General features: G+C 46.8%; 1 protein-coding gene across 1 annotated transcript in view; it reads left to right on the forward strand.

The window, feature by feature from the left end:
• RIN1 (Ras and Rab interactor 1) overlaps window positions 1–21,542 on the forward strand; it is a 109,210-nt gene that overhangs the window by 75,720 nt on the left and 11,948 nt on the right. Inside the window, exons 8-9 of the mRNA XM_063945113.1 lie at window positions 8,571–8,876; window positions 15,486–15,617. Of these exons, the coding sequence (XP_063801183.1) occupies window positions 8,571–8,876; window positions 15,486–15,617 (438 nt within the window). The remainder of the gene's footprint in view (window positions 1–8,570; window positions 8,877–15,485; window positions 15,618–21,542) is intronic.

Here is a 21,542-nt window from a genome sequence, read left to right on the forward strand (position 1 = left end):
TCTAAGGCACGTGGCTCCCCGACTGTGCAAAGAACGGATGCAGGTGTCCTCCCCCCAGAAGTTGTGGGTGTGATCCATGCTCCTTGCATGCCCATCAGTGTCCCCGGCCCACAGCGGCCGCCCCCTCCAGTGCCGGCAAGGGCGTAGTATGGGCGGACCACTGGAGCACAAGCTCTGTGTGCCAACAGAGGTGCAGGTCACCACCCCCCTTATTCAATGGCAGATTAAGTCTGGGGCTGGCCCCTCCCCAGATCCATCACTCTCCTGTTACTCTCCACCCACTTCTTTTCTCCCCTCTTCACCTTCAGTACTCCTTTCATGTGCCCTGCACCCCCCTCATGGGTCCAAACTCCGACCCCCCCACCCCTGCACCAGTACCCCTTTACTGGGCTCTCCCCCTCTTATGGCTACAAACTCCAATCCCCCCACCTCTGGCACCCCGACGGACCCCCTCTTTGCTCTCCCCCCTCATGGCTACAAACTCCATCCCCCTCCACCAGCGACTCCCCCATTCCCCTGCACCAGTACTCCTTTCCCGTGCAATCACCCCTCATGGCTCCGAACTCCATCCCCCCACCAGCGACTCTCCCACTCCCCATACCAGTAGTCCTTTACTGTGCTCTACCCCCGCATGGCTCCAAACTCCACCCCCCCACGGCACCCCAACTTCCCCCCTCCCCAGTACCAATGTCCATGCTGCCTCGCTCTGTTACTACTGTATGTCCCTGCTGCCTCTGTCCCTATGTCCCTGCTGCATCTCTATGTCCCTACATCCCTGCTGTCTCTTTCCCCACATTCTTGCTGCCTCTCTTTGTCCCTACTGTATGTCCCTGCTGCCTCTCTCTTAATAAAACATAACTATCTCATAAAAGCTGGAAAATATGATCCTTATGTTTTCTGGAGATGGAGATAAATATCTCCTCTCCAGTGACAGTTGGTGAGGACCTATTTATCTCCAACTCCAGAGAACATAAATATCACATTTTCCAGCTTTTATGAGATAAGTATGTTTTATTAAATACCCCCCTCTTTCTCTTTGTCCCTGCTGCCACTATCTTTCTCTATGTTCATGCTGCCCCTCTCTCTGTCCCTACGTCCCTGCTGCTCCTTTTTCTGTCCCTACGTCCCTGCTCCTCCTATATGTTTCTGCGTCCCTTCTGCCTCTATCTGTTCTCATCATAGCCAGATTAAGGGGGGGATGCAGGGCATAATGTCCCCCGGGCCCCCCTTTGTCAGGGGCCCCCCCCGGCCAGAGTACACTGACATCACTAGCTTTCCCTCTTATGCAGCAGCAGAACCAAACAGCCAGAATGTGAGCAGGACAGTATGCAGTGCAGGCAGAGACACAGGAGTATCAGATTTTATGAACGATCAACGGAGCTTCTCATCCAGAGGAGAGATAGGAGGGTGAAGAGAGATGTAAGTGACACAGAGTGGGATCCCTGTGTCACTTACAGCTCTCTCCACACCTGGGTGTCTGAGTCCTGTGTAACTTGTTACCTAATGAGGGTTTAGAAAGAAAGAGAGAGACACACACACACACACACACACACACACACACACACACACACACACACACAGAGTCCTCCTGAGTCCTGTCCCAGCGTGTAAGTAGTACAGAGGCTGCTGCTATTTTTGCATGTGTAGATTTTATATGTGTATTTTAAGGTTGTTTAAGTTGTCTTTGTTCCACTACAAAGTTGTCTTTCAGTTAGGTGGAGCTATTAACAGTACGCAGGCATTATTAAACTATTAGTTTAAATCTAATATACACCATTGGGCTAAATTTAATATACACAATCCATACATCCCAACATGACCCATTCCAGGATGGACAAAATGCTCTCTCCCTGGGCTTCCCTCTTAAATTATGATTGCAATCACCTGTGTTGAAACACCTTTCTTATAATTTAAATAGTTCAACACAAGGGACGCCAATCATATATTAAGAGGGAAGTTTATGTAATGATAATTTTTTCACTCCTGGAATGGGTCATGTTGGGAGGTATGCACAATCTTATACACAGCGCCCCCCCCCCCCTTCCACTGGGGCCCCCCTGTCTAAAGTGCCCCGGGCTCCCCCAAGGCTTAATCCGGCCCTGGTTCTCATGTCCCTGCTCCTCTCTCAAATGGAGAGATGTACTAAGCCTTAAATGTGATACATTTCACTGTGATAAAGTACCATCCAATCAGCATTGCCATGTTGCAGGCTGGGTTTAAAAAATGATAGTAAGGAGCTGGTTGGTTAGTACTTTATTAACATGCAATTTATCACTTTTCAAGGATTAGAACATCTGTCCCTTTTCCTTACCTGCTGCCTCTATCTGTCCCTACGCCCTGCTGCCTCTCTCTGTTTCTATGCACCTGCTGTCTCCTTCTTTCCCCTAAGTCCCTGCAGCCTATCTCTGTCCCTATGGCTTTGCCAGCACTCTCTCTCTCTCTCTCTCTCTCTCTCTCTCTCTCTCTCTCTGTCCTTGCTGCCACTCTCTCTGTTTCCCTGCTGTCACTGTCTGTCCCAGCTGTCACTCTCTGTGTCCCTTCCGCCACTCTCTCTGTTGCTATGTCCCTGCTGCCAGTCTCGCTCTGGAGAACTAAGTTGGGGGGCACCTTTAACATTTTGCTATGGGGCCCACAAAGTTCTAGCTACACCCCTGATTATATATATTTTTCATTGATTTGCAGATAATTTTCAGTTAAACAGATCTGCCAATATTGAAAGACTCATCAGTTTTCTAGAAACAGTCTGCAGATCTGCTGATTGTTGCCCATATACTAGCAATCTACAGACCAATTTATCTGTGACATTAAACATGTTGAAAACCTGAAAAACCTGATTTTACAATCCTAATCGATTTGTGGCTGAAATCTGTGATCTGTGAACCCCATACATTGCAGATTTATTGACACAATCATCTGCAAAATGTCAGATTTTTCCGAAGTAATTGCTGATGTATGGGCCCCTTTGGTAAATAGACCCCTAAATGTTATCACTTTCCAAGGCTTAGTACATCTGCTCCTTTAGATCTTCCCTGTTGTTGTTTATAAGGTTGGTGATTTGCTCTATCCATAGGCAAACGCAAGGGGGGTTTCCGGTTGCACAGAAACCCCCCTTCTCTTGGCAAGTGCCTCATATTATGACAATAGCAATGGTATATACTGTAATACAGTTACAAGAGCTGCAGCCACATTATGCAGTTTAAGGGACAGAGCTGCTGCACATGCCGAATAGTAGCAGCTTCTCCTAGCAAGATTGCTGTGAGTGGATCCTCAATCAGTGCACTGGACCAGAGAGTCGCTACTAGGTAGTAGAGACAGGAGCCTTATCACGAGGTGGGAGAATGTGTGCTTAGAAAGTGCAGTATTGCTTCTATTATGTTTTTATATTAATTTATTATGGTTTGTTTAACCTTTTCCTGACCATTTATTTATATTATTTAAATGTTTGATACAGCCTATACTAGAGACCATCTATAGTTAGAGACCACCTATAGTGTTAGATATTAATTCTTTACAGTATCCAGTATATAAAAAGACCAATGTTTACATTAATGTCCAGGGTCATTACTAGGTTCTTCTGCCACTCCCCCCAGACTCCCACACTCAGGGCCGGCTCCAGGCCTACTAGCACCCTGAGCGAGAAAATGTAAAAGCGCCCCCCCCCCCCCCCATGCGCGCGCCGCAGGCGCGCTCTCTCGGAAAAGTGGGTGTGGCCTCTGGAAAAGTGGGCGTGGCCTCATAACTTCATATCATCAAACTATAAACACATTTTCACACAATTAGCCGCCTTGCACATAGCCACAGTAGTGTTCCTTACACACAATGTCTCCAGTATAGTGCCAGATACACATAATGTGCAGTGCCAGATAGACATGACATGCCCCGCAGCAGTGCCAGCTACACATGACATGCCCCGCAGCAGTGCCAGCTAGCCAGCTACACATGACATGCCCAGCAGCAGTGCCAGCTAGCCAGCTACACATGACATGCCCCGCAGCAGTGCCAGCTACACATGACATGCCCCCCAGCAGTGCCAGCTACACATGATAGTGTTCACTTTTTAGGGCATGGTGCTGATCACAGGGAGGGCACTTTTTTAAGTTAGGAGGGCAAAGTGATGTACATACTGCTTGTTGTTCCCATACCTATATGCCAAAGAATGGACAGTGCGCGCCGAAGGCGCGCAGCAAAAATTAAGGGGAGTTACTTCGTGAGGAAGGTACGTGGCCACATAATAGTGGCAATTTGCATTACACCACACAGTAGTGCAGCTAATACACACTGCACCAGGTAGAACCTCCTATACACTTTGCGTCAGGCACAGCACTGAGACACATTGCACCAGGGAGAGCACTGAGACACATTGCCTAGCCACAGACGCCTAGCGGGAACACTACATGACATGCCCCCCAGCAGTGCCAGCTACACGTGACATGCCCCCCAGCAGTGCCAGCTACACGTGACATGCCCCCCAGCAGTGCCAGCTACACGTGACATGCCCCCCAGCAGTGCCAGCTACATAAATGGCCACACAGTGCCAGATATGCACCCACAGTTCAGATACATAAATGCCCCCAAAGTGCCAGATACATAAATGCCTCCACAGTGTAGATATGCCCCCCACAGTGCCAGATACATAAATGCCCCCACAGTGCCAGATACATAAGTGCCCCCACAGTGCCAGATACATAAGTGCCCCCACAGTGCCAGATATAAAAATGCCCACACAGTGCCAGATATGTCCCCACAGTGCCATATATAAAATTGCCCCCACAGTGCCAGATATGCCCCCACAGGGCTAGATATGCCCCCAGTGCCAGATACATAAATGCCCACATTGCCAGATGCATAAGTGCCCCCACAGTGCCAGATATGCCCCCCACAGTGCCAGAAATGCCCCAACAGTGCCAGAAATGCCCCCACATTGCCAGAAATGCCCCCACAGTCCCAGAAATGCCCCCACACAGGGCCAGATAAATGCCCCCACACAGGGCCAGATAAATGCCCCCACACAGGGCCAGATAAATGCCCCCACAGGGCCAGATATGCCCCCACACAGGGCCAGATATGCCCCCACACAGGGCCAGATATGCCCCCAGTGTGCCAGATAAATGCCCCCACACAGGGCCAGATAAATGCCCCCACAGAGCCAGATATGCCCCCAGTGTGCCAGATATGCCCCCAGTGTGCCAGATATGCCCCCAGTGTGCCAGATATGCCCCCAGTGTGCCAGATATGCCCCCAGTGTGCCAGATATGCCCCCAGTGTGCCAGATATGTCCCCAGTGTGCCAGATATGCCCCCACACAGGGCCAGATAAATGCCCCCACAGAGCCAGATATGCCCCCAGTGTGCCAGATATGCCCCCAGTGTGCCAGATATGCCCCCAGTGTGCCAGAAATGCCCCCAGTGTGCCAGATAATCCCCCCAGTGTGCCAGATAATCCCCCCAGTGTGCCAGAAATGCCCCCACATTGCCAGAAATGCCCCCACACAGGGCCAGATAAATGCCCCCACATAGCCAGATATGCCCCCAGTGTGCCAGATATGCCCCCAGTGTGCCAGATATGCCCCAATGAGCCAGATATGCCCCCCACAGTGCCAGAAATGCCCCCAGTGTGCCAGATATGCCCCCAGTGTGCCAGATATGCCCCCAGTGTGCCAGATATGCCCCCAGTAGAGCCAGATATGCCCCCAGTGTGCCAGATATGCCCCCAGTGTGCCAGATATGCCCCCAATGAGCCAGATATGCCCCCCACAGTGCCAGAAATGCCCCCACAGAGCCAGATATGCCCCCAGTGTGCCAGATATGCCCCCAGTGTGCCAGATATGCCCCCAGTGTGCCAGATAATCCCCCCAGTGTGCCAGATAATCCCCCCAGTGTGCCAGATATGCCCCCACGGTGCCAGAAATGCCCCCACATTGCCAGAAATGCCCCCACACAGGGCCAGATAAATGCCCCCACAGAGCCAGATATGCCCCCAGTGTGCCAGATATGCCCCCAGTGAGCCAGATATGCCCCCAATGAGCCAGATATGCCCCCCACAGTGCCAGAAATGCCCCCACAGAGCCAGATATGCCCCCAGTGTGCCAGATAAATGCCCCCACAGTGCGATCCATAAATGTTTGACCCCCCCACCAAATACCTGAGGCGCTGAGTCTGAGAGAGGGAGGAGGAGTGCTGGCGTGAGTGCTGGCGGGCGGGAGAGTGAGGATCCGAGTGCCGGTGGGCGGGCGGCCACTTGTGTGCGCTATGCGCGGCGCCGGCGTCTGACGTTAGACACCGGCGCCGCGCAGCGCACGCCGCACACACGGACGGCGGGGACAACGCGCTGCACACACACACAGGGCCGGCTCGCTTCGAATATGGCGGCGCCAGCGCGCGGCGCCCATTAAGGGTGGCGCCCTGCGCGGCCGCTCTATTCGAACATGCCTAGAGCCGGCCCTGCCCACACTTGCTCTAATATTCCACAGAGTGGGAGAGGAGATTGTAGACTTCATTTGGAAACCCCCCTCTAGAGATCCTGCGTTTGCCACTGCTATGTCAGCGGGAGGCAGTCAATTGACCGCCTATCGGGATCCCGGCGGTCAGGATAGAAACCTTAGGTCGCCACCGGGCCCGAAGCATGGAGAGCGCAGCGAGACCGCAAGGGTACACGCTGCGCTCGCCGCCGGGATCCCGACTCTCAGGCTCCCAGCATAGGCCTCCTGACCGCCAGGATCCCAACCGCCAGGATCTCATACTGATCAGCAACCCTTTTTTTTTTTTTACTAAAGAGTTTGGTTTTATATGAATTTTGGTAATTTATTGTTTTAATACTGAGAGTTGTTCATTATATTTGTCTATGAATAATGTAATGAGTTCCTTGGAGCAGTGTTTCAGAATTTCATTTAATTTACCCATGAATATGGGTTCCTCCTGGTGGCGTGAAGGGAACACATATCAGCTTACAAACCACCTGTAGTTTCATACCTGTCTATTACTGATTGCACTGTGCCTCACTGACATATGGGCTGTCAGTGTCGGCGGCTTTGCACGCCCAAATGGTGCAACACTTCAATTGCTCCATTCGGGAGGAGGCAGCCAGTTCAGCTCAGCAGGGGGCATGGCGCAGCAAAAGGGAGGCGTAACGGGGATGAGCAGGGGGCGTGGCCACTAGTTTGCATCATCGTGGCCCCACCCCCACTACACTATACCGTGATTACTGGCATAGTGGGGGCAAGAGGTGGGGTCACGATGATGCGAATCGTGGGGGATACTTGTGTGTTTCCCCAGGATGTGCGGGGGCTCAGCTGCCGGCTGGGACACTTGCCAACTCTTCTGGGTGGCCGGGAGCGCCACCTGATTTTCGGGATCCTCCCTGCCATTCCAGGAGAGTAGGTAAGTATGATCTGGAGATTGACCCCTGCAGCTAATGCCATCGCAGAAAGGACCAGGACAGGGTTCTCCCCAGCAATGGCTGCCACGCATGCATGGCCAGGAGTCTAGGTCAGAGCCGGATTAAAGAAGGGACAACATGGGTGGCCATCCCGGTGCCCCCACACATTAGGGACCCCCACACACTGCATCAGAGGAGTCTCCCATCGGCAGCTCAGCTGTTCATAAACAGCGGACGTCTAGGAACTCCTCCATACACAGTCACTGTCACTGTGTACTCCGGTGGCGCTGTCCCTGCTGCTGCGTAACAGGTGAGGAAGTGGGTGGGTATCGCCAGTGCCCGGCAGCGTCCGGCGGCATCACACCACAGTGGAGAAGCTCTAAATAAAACTACAGCTCTCAGCAGTGCTTGCTGCCGAAAGCAAGGGCTGCTGGGAGCTGTCTTTTTATTTAGAGCTGCTTCACTGAAGTGCGACGTCGCCAGACAACAGGTGCTGTGCCTGTGTGTGTTTTTTTTTTTTTTTGCAGCGGTACTATTGGGGGCCCCCACAATCTCCATTGCCCTAGCCCCCACCAGCCTTGATCCGGCCCTGGTCTAGGTACTGAAGTGAACACATCTCGGGGATGAGCTCCTTTCTGAGCCCCTGTCCCTGCAGGGGCTCCTTCATCTGGGCGGTGTAATCGTATCCTGCAATGCGATTTTTGGTGCTAATATTGTGCCCAGATCACACTGCAAATGCAATTATTTATAAATGTGCCCCATGTCATTTTTTTACTGTACAGCACTGACACACGACCACATCAAGGTAGCCAGTGTACACATAGAAAAATTGCAGATGGACGCTTTTTGGCGGCGATGCGGTGTTACACTAATGATATCGCACAGTGACGTCATGCCGTGGCCGGCCGGAGCATGCAGTTTCGGACGATGAGTCCAAATTGAGCTGCATACATGGCCAACACTGGGGGTCGTTAACGATTCGCGGGGCAGCGCATCGCTCGGCGGTGGTGGCATACACAGCGATACAGTGATATAATAAACAACGCCTCTCAGGAAGGGTCAGAATGAGCAATGTTGTTTACTTTATCGCTAAGTGTGTAACCACCTAAAGAACACCACCTTTATTTATACTTTGTAGTTTGTATGTATGTACAGCCTGCAGGTGAGACAGAGTTTTTTTTATGTCGTTTCTACAGAACGCGTCCTAGAAAAATCAATGCACCGACTTCTCTTGAAACCGTTGAGGTCTCATTTGGTTTCTGAAATTCAGAAAGGCCTGGAAGAAAGTGGAGAGCTTGATAAGCTTGGGAAGAATATGCAAGCGGTAAAGAAGGGAGGTTCATCTCTTCTAGGTGTGAAGCTGAAAGCTCCCATGCTCCAAGATCTGGAGAAAATTCGACAGAAATTACTGAGAATGCAGGAAAAATATTCACCTTGTGACAAGGTGCGTCAGCTGCTGCGAGTATGCCAAGGCGTTTACAGGAGTATGGACGCACAACATGGTAAGACACAGAAAGAGAGTGAAGAACACAACTCCTCTCAGGTCAGGTGGTAAATTCACGCATGTAATATGCTATGTGCTCCTAAGGCAATCTAGTCAGCAGGGATGGTCTCCACTACTATTTTACTGAGAGATTATGCAGCGCCGCTGAGAGTGGGCGCAGGCCCGGGTACTGTGGGGCGTGGCCAAATATGTGGAGAAAAAGAGTAAGAACGGGATTTTTTTTTTAAATGTGCCTTAACATCTATCTTTGCCTCACTGTTTGGTACCAATGATATTACCAAGATGTTTAATTGTAATAAGCTTGTTCACAGTAGGAATAGGTGATAATAGTTGCTATCTAGAAGATAAGAACAAAGGCAATATAACGTAAAGGTAGAAAGGTACATTTAAGAGACCTCATTCAGGTTTTTCTGTATAAGTGTCAGGTAGGTGGGTATTTGTAAGGTAATTGGTGCAGAAACCGAACTACAGTACAGGTTGAGTATCCCATATCCAAATATCCGAAATACGGAATATTCCGAAATACGGACTTTTTTGAGCGAGAGTGAGATAGTGAAACTTTTGTTTTCTGATGGCTCAATGTACACGAACTTTGTTTAATACACACAGTTATTAAAAATATTGTATTAAATGACCTTCAGACTGTGTATATAAGGTGTATATGAAACATAAATGAATTGTGTGAATGTAGACACACTTTGTTTAATGCACAAAGTTATAAAAAATATTGGCTAAAATTACCTTCCGGCTGTGTGTATAATGTGCATATAAAACATAAATGCATTCTGTGCTTAGATTTAGGTCCCATTGCCATGATATCTCATTATGGTATGCAATTATTCCAAAATACGGAAAAATCCGATATCCAAAATACGTCTGGTCCCAAGCATTTTGGATAAGGGAGACTCAACCTGTATTTGCCAGTTGCATGTTTAGACCTCTACATTCTATAAGTCTTTTTGTATAAACACCTGACCTTTGCACTTCTTTACCTTTAACTTCTTACTGTTTCCCTGGAATTTGATTATCTGTGCTTGCAAGTTTATTTGACCTCAGGTTGCTGTTTGTTCCTGAACCTTCCCTACTCGTCCTGTTCATGATATATTCACAATTCCTGCACTCCATCAGCCACCTCTAGATGAAACTTGTTTGGGGTTTTCCAAAAAGAAGCCAAAGTCAATATACAAGCATATTCAACTGGTGGCTGCTACGGTTACCATCATACTTCATGGCCTTGGAGCAGGGTTGGTGCAAGGTTTCTCTGCACCCTAGGCAAAGCTTCAGTCTAGCACCCCCTAACCTGCAATCCCCACTCTTCCTCGGAGGGGAGATGCAGGCGTTCACTAGGTGGGCGTGGGTGAATTGTGTCATTATAAATTTACAGAGAAAAGGGACAGCACTTAAGGTCAAAATTTGGTGACTTTGTTCACAATATACTTTGCCTTTAAAATCCTTGAGTGACAACCTTCTTTTTGCCTATGTACTGTATATACACTAGCTGGCAGGTTAGGAATTGTATAGGACACTGAGGCCAGTTTCACAGTTGCATTTAAGTTGTTGGAGTGCCGGACATCTGCTTCTAAGTGTAATCGATATATATATATATATATATATATATATATATGTAGTGTATCCATGTGTGTGTGTATATATATATATATATATATATATATATATATATATATACATACATACATACACTGCATCTGCATGCGGCATGTGGGGTCTGGTGGGGATATTTAATTGTACATACGTATTTACATACATATATGCACACATATACGTATATTTGTAAGCTCCTTATTGGTATCCATCCCCTCATCTGTACGTTCATTACTGACGCCCCCCCTCCCACCCCTCCCCACCCCCCTTATTCATATGTACTGTATTGTGATCTAGTGCCTGTGTTTTCCCAATTGGGCTGTTTACAGGTGCAGACTCCCCATCGGGCTGTAAGATCTGTAATGTCTGTGGTCCCGCAGAAACCCCCATGGGTGTCTTACCTAAAAGTTGTTTCCTTGTTTTCCATCGTAATTGACATGGTTCCTTTTACAGGCGGCTGCAACATTACAGCAATGCTGCTGAGTGCAGACATGTAGGGCGGGATGTACTAAAGGAAAAATGTGGTAAAACCCCCGAAAACGGGGGTTTTACCGCATTTTGAAATTTACTAAGACCCTACCGCCGCGTTTTTCGCCGTCCAGGGTATCGCCATCTCTGGATGGCGATACCCTATAGAAGCCTATGGGCTTCTTATCGCCGACCGCCGCAACCCGCTGCCCCCGCCGCAGACTCTGAGCCCCCTCCTCCCAGCTTACCTTCCTCCAGGCTGCCCTGGACCCGGAAGGTAATCTCCTCCTCCCCCTTCCGGCTGCAGGGGGGAGGAGGAGGCGCCGGGGGTAGCCTGCTGCTGCTTCCCGGCGTCCAGGCATTGTGGAGACCCCTTGAGGTGACGGAGACCCCCTGCAGACCACCTCACAGGTATCGCGGGGGGCCTCCATCACCGCATTGCGATATTGATCGCATATGCTAGTATATATGCGATCAACATCGCGGCGGTAAGCGGCGAGGGCGGTGATGTATCTTAATACATCCCGCCCGTAGCCAGGTGTTGCTTGCTGCTGGAGAGGCGGGATCCAGGGGCCTGTAGGAGGTGTATCAGGGCTACGAGAAGCGGCCGTGGGGGCGCCCCTCGGGAGCCACAGTTACATCTGCCTCCTCTGTGCCTTAACATGACTTGATGTTACAAGTGTCAGCACAGAGGAAGCTCTGAGACACTGGGGTAAATGTATGAAGCAGTGATAAGAGTGGAGAAGTGAGCCTGTGGAGAAGTTGCCCATGGCAACCAATCAGCTCCTCCGTACAATTGTATAGTATGCAATTTATAAATGTTACTTCAATGTTGACTGGTTGCCATGGGCAACTTCTCCACTGGCACACTTCTCCACTCTTATCACTGCTTCACACATTTACCCCACTATGTGGTACAACCTTATAGCGGCAGCTGCACATGACTAGACCTGCAACCAACCAGCACAGTGTAAAAGGAGGAGGCTGCATACAGAAACAGCCTTCAGTTTTTTGCTAGATGAATTCAGTGGTGCCCTCCAGAGGCCAGCGCCCCTAGGCAGCTGCCTAATGGTAGAGCCGTCCCTGCCTTGGAGTTACCCTCATATTGTTAATGGTGCAAAAGGTTCACATCAAATCTATGGGCTGTTACAATAATAGTTTAGTCACAATGTGCTCCTCATGATCACATCACTTGCTTAGGAAATTAAGAACCCTTTCACGCTGTATGACTAAAAGGGGAGGTCTACTTCTATTTCTATAAAGCACAGGTTCTCAAACTCAGTCCTCAGGACCCCACACAGTGCATGTTTTCCAGGTCTCCTCAGTCACTAGTGACATAATTGGCACCACCTGTGGATCTTTCAAAATTGGTCAGTGAGTAATGAATACACCTGTGCACCTGCTAGGTGATCTGGGAAACGTGAACTGTTTGGGGTCCTGAGGACCAAGTTTGAGAACCACTGGCGTAAACTAATAGAGCAGGTACACACAATGGGCGTGATGCTGTGAGTTATGCCAGATAGCATTGAGTAAAATACACAAATTGGCTCTGTGCATTCCCAGAATACCTGCCGCACACAGATGCAGACCAGCCTAAAGAGGACACATATATATCTGTAAAAGCAACATCATTGCGGATACCTGAGGATGATGATGACCATCAGCACTACATCACTGCAAACGAAGAAGAGGCTTTTCTCCAGCATTTAGCAGGACAAAGCCATACTTTGTGCTTTTCAAGTAACTAAATATAGAGAAAGCTAAAGAAATCACTTTTTTTTATCTGATTTTAATGGGGTTTATTCAAGAACAGTATTTATATAGATAACAAAAGCAAATATAATGCTGAATGACAGCCCACAGCAGGTGACAGCAGCTCTCATATGTAGCCCCCGCTTTACTGAATGGTGCATGTACAGTACGAACAAACTGTTAACCCATAGTTGCCTACCCTCTCTCATTATGCAGGAGACTACCTGAAATAGCAGCAATCTCCCTGTCTCCCTGAATAGTCCAGCAATCTCCCTCATTGTACCTTACCCACATTATGTAGCTGTTATATTCTTGGGGGGAACAATGAATCAGAGATATATCCATCCAAATGGGATCATCAGTGCCATTTCCCTGCATTGGTTATAAGGCACAATGGGGTAGATGTATTAACCTGTAGAAGGCATAAGGAAGTGATAAAGCAGTGATAAAGCAGTGTTAAGTGCAAGGTGATAATGCACCAGCCAATCAGCTCCTAACTGTTAATTTACATATGGGAGCTGATTGGCTGGTGTGTTTATCACCTTGCATTTATCACTGGTTTATCACTTTGTTATGTCTTCTCCAGGTTAATACATCTGCCTGATCCCTATGGCTACATGCATTTTAAATAAGGTTTTTCATGGCCACTTGCAGTATACGTGTATACAGTATACTAACTTTGGGGCTCATTTAGGGTTGGATGTAAGCAATTTTCATGACACACCTCTCAGATGTAGCAGTACATGTCCACGCTGATACAGTAGGTGTTACTTTCACATCTCCCTGAAATGCATTTTCAAAGTAGACAAGTATGTGTTACCCATATGCACAGTATACACAGAAACTCTCCGGGCCAGCCCATTATCGCCTGGAGTGTCCCGGCGCAACAATTTATCTAAATATGACTAAACATGTAATGCGATGTGAAATGAGACTCATATCATATTTTATTTCATAAATAGACCCTGTATCTTTGAAGCTGAGGTGCTTTCTTCCTTGTGCTTGTATATATTGTGTTTTTCTATGTGTGTGTGTGTTTTATCGATGTTATTTAATGTTATTTATTTTGTATGTGAGAGTTGTACCTGCTGTATTAGAGAGATTTTATTTTATTTCCCTTGAAACATATTAGTGACTGTGTATTTTTGCAGCAAAATAACTGGTAAAACAACATGTGATGTATGTCAGACAAACTGGGCACATACGCATGATACGCTATATTTCCATATGGCTTTTTTTAGTAAAAACAGAGTAAAATATATTATCTGCTAAAAAAGCGCCTCTGTCAGTAAAATAACACAGGAGGTGTATATAAATGTGTAATTAATAAATTTCTGAATTACTGCACTTGCCGACCAACTATGTGTAGTTGAGAAACAAAGAGAAAAAGATACATAAAAAACGGCTGCGCTGTATGTCAGAAATATGATATAAGAGAGAGAGCCAACGTATAAAAGTAAATGTTTAATAACAATGATGTTAATATTATTCCAATATAGTAATACAAAATGACAGCAAAAAAAATTAAAATGACTATGAATAATAATAAAAAACACACAACCCTTGTGACAGAGTGTCAGATAAACTTGAAACCTTCCAATGGATGATGACTGAAATGAAAGCTGCAGTCTCTATCCACAGCTGCCGATGCTAGCTGCTGATCAGACACTGGGAGATCAGTAAAACAAATGGAGTTCCAGAGCTGAATGTCTGTGCAACACCCGTAAATGCAGTGGTTAATACCTCTCCGATGGGCTGGTTAGTAAACCGGGCGTCCCCGGACAGATGTCCTGCGTTGCCCACGTAAGCTGTGCAGCGGAGAGGGGATGACGCGCCGCATGCTGTATGGCTGGCTGAAGCATTGTGATCCGTAGCGGCTGCTACTGGCAATGAGGCATCAGGGATGTAACCATCAGGGTGTATGGAAGATGCACTGTTGGAGATACCTGTGCAAGGTGTGTGAAGAGGCAGGTCCTAACGCGTTTCGTCACGCTCCACGTGACTTTTTCAAAGGAGCGTGACGAAACGCGTTGGGTCCTGCCTCTTCACACACCTTGCACAGGTGTCTCCAACAGTGCATCTTCCATACACCCTGATGGTTACATCCCTGATGCCTCATTGCCAGTAGCAGCCGCTACGGATTACAGTGCTCCAGCCAGCCAAACAGCACACGGTGCGGCATCCCCTCTCTGCTGCACAGCTTACGTGGGCAGCGCAGGACATCTGACCGGGGACGCCCGGTTTACTAACCAGCCCATCGGAGAGGTATTAACCACTGCATTTACGGGTGTTGCACAGACATTCAGCTCTGGAACTCCATTTGTTTTACTGATCTCCCAGTGTCTGATCAGCAGCTAGCATCGGCAGCTGTGGATAGAGACTGCAGCTTTCATTTCAGTCATCATCCATTGGAAGGTTTCAAGTTTATCTGACACTCTGTGACAAGGGTTGTGTGTTTTTTATTATTATTCATATCCATTTTTATTTTTTTTGCTGTCATTTGGTATTACTATATTGGAATAATATTAACATCATTGTTATTAAACATTTACTTTTATACGTTGGCTCTCTCTCTTATATCATATTTCTGACATACAGCGCAGCCGTTTTTATGTATCTTTTTGGCTTTTTTCAGTGCATATTATGCCAAAAATGTATCTAAAGTAAGATTAGGACTAACAGGCTTTTCTAATAAGACATCTTTACAAACAATAAATAGACACCGTATATCTTCTATCGTTATAAATGTGAGATTTATACAGAGATGTTCTCCGGTCTCTTCCAGATGATGCTTGTGGTGCTGATGAGTTTCTGCCTGCATTGTGTTATGTGCTGGCACTGTGCGAGCTGCCCCAGCTTCTGGTAGATGTACACTACACTACAGAACTACTACCTAATGAGGCGCTCATGGGAGAAGGTAAGAAGACCAGTCACTGGCTATTATGCTGCAGTCTTACATGATAAACCACTATAAATGACTGTAATGCAATGGAAGGGTATCCGGATGCTATGTTGACCTGGATGAGGTCCACTAATGTTCGACAGATATTAGATCGACATGTCAATGGTTGACATAGGAAAATGTCGGCATGACAATTTTTTAAATTTTTTTTAAACATTAGTTTTTATTGACATTTTTTTTACGTACATGTACATCGGGGAAACAGAAAGAAGAGATAGGGGAAACAGTAGGGGGGGTCAGAATCAGATACCAGAAACATGGTAACATACTTTTGGTTCGGTATACAGTAGTTTACAATAGACTTCTAATAAATTCACATGAATAAGAGTAGATTAATATATAGAGCATAAGGAGATACAGGAGGTTATAAGACATTCAACACTGACACATCAATTAGCGGGGCAGCCACAAATGGATAAGCTAGATCGGCATTATACGTGGACCATCTGGACCATTTCGTGAGAATAGAAGATGAAGAAGATGAATATCTAGCCTCAGCTGTTTCGTAAACAAAATGCCTATGAACTTTTTGTTGAATAACCGTCAGTGAAGGAACAGTATCTGTTTTCCATAATTGGGTAATAGCGGCTTTAGTAGCTACCAAGATATGTCCCAAGACATACCTGTCGCCTGGGGGGAGATGTTCTGTGTGCAAATGGAACAGCGCTAAAGCAGGGTCAGGAGGAATATTTGAACACAAAACCGTGTCAATCAGTTGAAAAACTTAATTCCATAAATGGCTGAGTAAAGGGCATTTCCAGAAAACATGAAAGATGTCTCCCGTAAACCCGCACTTTCTCCAGCAAAATTTGGATTGTGAGGGCCAGATTCTGTGTTGCTTTTCTGGTGTGAAATAAGCCCTCTGAATAAGCTTAAAAAACATTTCAGAATGGTTAATGCATTTTGAAATTGTAAAACAAGATCTAAATATATCATCCCATTCTTTATCTAAGAGGGTTCTGTTTAGGTCCCTTTCCCATAGGATCTGGGCCCTTAATTTGCTCCGTGTGGTATTTGCCAGCTGGAGTTTGTACCACCATGAGATCCCGCCCCTATACATTGGTGACATCAGATGGATCTTAATGTAAGCTGGGAGGGAGGGTCTAGTGCCGTCAAACGTAGGGAATGAGTGTATCCAACTTCTCAACTGTAGATATTTAAACAAATCTTGAGACCTTATTCCAAATAACTCCTGTAGTCGAGAAAAGGGCATCAGGGAACCCGCTGCATATAAATCACTTAGAGAGGAGAGGCCTTTCCTCTTCCAATCGCTCAAATCAATATTAAAGATTATTGAAGAGAGGGAGTCGAGCGATAGAAAGGAACACGTTATCTCATCTGAAGATGTTACCAATTTGTGCCACGCTCCTAAAGTGGTTTCAATTGATTTACAAGACCTCCCCCTAGTTCGCGCAGCAGATAAAGGCACCCATAATAAATCAGGGAGCGCGACTGGGTACATACAATTGGTTTCCACCATTACCCATGATTTCCGATTCTCGGCTTCAAACCAATCCCTAGCTTGACTAAAGATACAAGCCATGTGATACATCTCTATGTCTGGGAAAGCAACGCCACCAGCATGCTTGGGCAAAACCAGGGTCCTTTTAGCAACTCTTGGTCGTGAGCCCCTCCAAACATACCTGGTCATAATTTGATTAAATTTAATATATAGCAGTTTGGGGAGGGGCCTCGGTATGGCACGGAACAAATACATTAGTTTTGGGAGGAGGACCATTTTAGCAGCGGCAATCCTACCTAGCCAAGAAACTTTGTGCATCATCCACTCCCCAGTCAGCTCCGCAAAAGCTTTTAATAAAGGGTTAAAATTACGATCAATCAACTCCTCCTCCCCAGCCAAATTAATTCCTAGGTACTTCAAGGAATGGGTCTGCCAGGCATATCTGTATAAGTCTTTCATTCTAGAGATCACATCTAAGGGAATATTAAACGGAAGGGCTTCCGTTTTAGAAGTGTTACGTCTATAATAAGAGACTTCTGAGTATTGTTGGAGAACCTAATGCAGGGCTAAGAGACATTCCTCGGGGTTCGTTAAGCATAATAATACATCATCTGCAAACAAACTTACTTTGTATGCTACACCTCCGATGACTGGTCCCTTAATCAAATCTTGAGATCTAATCATAGCAGCCAGGGGTTCCACTGCCAGAACAAAAATAAGAGGGGATAGAGGGCACCCCTGTCGGGTGCCATTAGTGATATCAAAACTCGGAGAGGTGCATCCATTTACATAAACCCTTGCCGAGGGCATGGAATATAATGCTAGGATAGAGTCCATGATCCGTCCGGCAAAGCCAAATTTTTTTTGCGTCAACCTCATAAAATCCCAATGTAATCTATCGAACGCCTTCTCGACGTCCAATGAGAGAGCTAGAAGAGGTTCTTTTTTTGCTGAGCAATATTCAATCATATCGGTCACCCTCCGCGTGTTGTCCGGGGCTTGTCGGTTCGGCACAAAGCCAACCTGGTCAGGACTAATAAGGGTAGGGAGAAAAAGGCTAATACGATTGGCGACCATCTTAGCATATATTTTAAGATCTGAGTTCAAGAGAGCAATTGGTCTGAAATTTTGTACTGAAGTAGGGGATTTCCCTGGTTTGGGAATGGCTACAATTTGAGCTTCCAACATTTCTTTGGGAAAGCTACCAATCTCTGAAGCTTCATTGAATACTGAGAGCAGCACCGGGGCCAGACTGTCCTTGAAGGACTTATAAAAAGCTGAGGGGTATCCATCCGGGCCCGGTGTCTTATCTATAGGTAAAGAATCTATAGCTTCCTCTATCTCATTCAAGGTCCAGGGGGAACTAATAACCCTACACGACTCCGGAGACAGCGAAGGGAGCTCGAGACTATCAAGAAAATCCCAAATATCACCTTTCGTAGGTTGAAAGGTAGAGCTATCATCCTTTAAGTTGTAAAGTTTAGAATAGACTTTCGCAATCCCGTCAGGATCATGGACTCTCGCACCACTATCCGAGTAAATAGTATGTATTTTACTCCTAGCTTTCCTACCCCCTAGTTTGCTTGCCAGTATTCTACTGGCTCGATTTCCATGTACATAGAACTTTTGGTTTAACCTGTGTATATTACGGTGGACCTCTGCCAAATAAAAAGAGTTTACCTCATCTCTAGCATCTTGCAACTGTTTCAGAAGAGTTTTATTATGTGGGCCTCTCTTATGGGAGACCTCCAAAGAGGCAACTTTAAGTTCAGCGGAGACCAGATTTTTTCGGTACTCCCTTTTGAGTCTCGCTGCTATTTGTATTGCAGTACCACGAAGTACTGCTTTGAGGGCACACCAAAAATTAAAGACTGACGTGTCCTGGGGAGAATTCTCAGAGAGGTAGTGGGTAATGGTAGATTGAATAGCTTGCTTAGTTTCTGGGTTTAGAAGACTCTGTTTACCCAAACGCCAGGGACCCGGAGAGACTAATCTATTTGCTATATGCCACTTGATGAGCAATGGGGAATGATCGGACCACGACATGGGAAGGATAGATATCGCACTAATGGATTGTGAGGTCCATTTGTCCACTAAAGCGAAATCTATTCTTGAGTAGGTGGAGTGTACATGTGACTAATAAGTGTAATCCCGAACCGTTGGGTGTTTAACACGCCAGACATCCAACAAGTCATATTCCGCCAGTAATTGGCGGAATCCCTGAGCGTTCTTACGGAGCTGGCCGCGGAGCGGGGTCTGTCTACGCTGAGTTATCAACTTCAGGGTCCGCAGTGAGATCAAAATCGCCTAGCAAAATCGCCTAGCAGAAGACACTAAAAGGGCATAACAGGACACTAAAGTCACCTCCTTATTTTCTAGTTTACCTAATACAATGAAATACCTCCCCTCGGGATCACTATATTGCGAGGTAAAAGAGAACGAACAGTGCCGAGAAATCAGTATTGCAACACCGGCCTTCTTTGCTGGGCCATTCGCAAGGTAACAATGTGGGAATCTCGTATTGAAGAACTGCGGGGGCGCAGATTTAATAAAATGTGTCTCCTGGAGATCAACTATGTGTGCTTTAAGTTTGTGGAAGTAATTGAGAGCCAACCTCCTTTTATGTGGGGAGTTGAGCCCCTTCACATTCATAGATACTATATTAACCATTGTAGAATTACATAGAATAAGATAAAGATGTATGTAACCAGGCCAAACATTACATTTATAACATTCTGATTCGGGAACCCCGAGGGACTATCTAACAGAGGGGAAGGGCAGAAAAGAAGAAGAAAGAGAAGACAAAACAGAAGAGAGAAATGATTCGCCCCGCTCGGGGGCACATTTGGACGCCTAACCATGGCGACTTTAAACTAGACTAAGGGGGGTAGCGGCCTAACTGCCAACACCCTAAGAAAAGTAATCTACAACGTAGCTCTACGGTACTCCGTTCCCGCCCCTCCGGACCGCCGTCCCTCCAAGCTGAATAACGCTCAGTGGGAGTATCAGGTTAATACATAAGGATAGGATTGAGGGCAGCCGGAGCGGGTGGGAAAGGCACCCAGAATTCACTATGAAAATCTCGAAGTTTCCTGAACAATGTTAGAACATGATCATAAAACAAAAGGAGATCCCACAATAAACATACCCAACTCCATAGAGCTACTAATAAGATATGACTAAATCAAACATGAACGAGAACAGTGCAAACATGAGATATAGAATATACTCAGATAATCGCCATCGACTAGGCCCAGTCCCGCTGAAGACCACGGTCAGGAGATGCTTGTGGGGGAAAGCTTGCAATGTTCTATTTCGCGAGGACCTTTTTACCATCCTCGACATTCGTAATTGCCACAGTGGAACCCTCTCGGGCAATCAGTAATTTTGTAGGGAAGCCCCATCTATATAGAATATTCTCTTTACGCAAGATGGAGGTTATGGGGTGTAGAGAACGTCTCTTAGCCAAAGTGTCACGAGACAGGTCACCAAACAACTGAAGTGAACCGAGGGTCTCTGAAGAATCTTCCGAGGGTCTGGCAGCCATTAAGAGGGCTTCCTTCACGTGATAGTAGTGCATCCTCATGAGTACATCACGGGAGGCTCCATCCGGAGCATTCCTGGCTTTGGGGAGCCTATGAATACGGTCGATAAGGAAGTCCGCCTGTTTGTAGGAAGGGAGAAGCTTGCCGAAGAGTGACACCGCAAAATCATTCAAAGCACTGTTAGAGACATTTTCCGGAACTCCACGCAATTTTAAATTATTACGTCTCGATCTGTCTTCCAAATCGGAGATTTTATCCCTAAGGGCCGAAACTTTTGTCTGTAACAACTCGTGCGAGGAAATAAGGTCGTTATGGGAGGCTACCACCTCACCCATTTTTGTTTCCAGATTGTCAGTGCGGCCCCCGATTTCATCTATAGACTTCTGGCAGTCTCTCATGGTAGCTCTAAATTCCGCAGCCACTTCGTCTTTAAACTGCGCCAGTAAGCTTTTCATCACGCCCACTGTAAGTGAATCAGTGTCCTCAAGGGAGCTGGCTGGTCTGCCAGTTACAGTAGGGGGGCACGTTTTTAAAGATGGTGAGGTTATTTGGCTGGGTTCCTTAGAGACCTTATTTTTCTCTTCCTTAGATTTAGTAGCGAGAGGGGACGGACTACAAAACGCCACCTGGGATACCGCCTTGTCACCTTTATTGCGTTTGGGAGGCATAGCGGGAATTATTTAGAGTAGAGATTATATGTGCAAAGAGAGTTATAAAATGTATCAATCAGAGAGAGCTCCATGTGGAGGGCAATGTATCATGTCATATCATAGAAACAGCGGGTGATGCAGGAATGCGGTATGGGAATCACATGGTTATCCTGCACTGGCGTGTAGAGGGGGCACGGCCAAAACTTATAAAAGAAAAAGAAAA

The sequence above is a fragment of the Pseudophryne corroboree genome, chromosome 11 (assembly GCF_028390025.1).
Source record: "Pseudophryne corroboree isolate aPseCor3 chromosome 11, aPseCor3.hap2, whole genome shotgun sequence".
Taxonomy (NCBI): Eukaryota; Metazoa; Chordata; class Amphibia; order Anura; family Myobatrachidae; genus Pseudophryne; species Pseudophryne corroboree.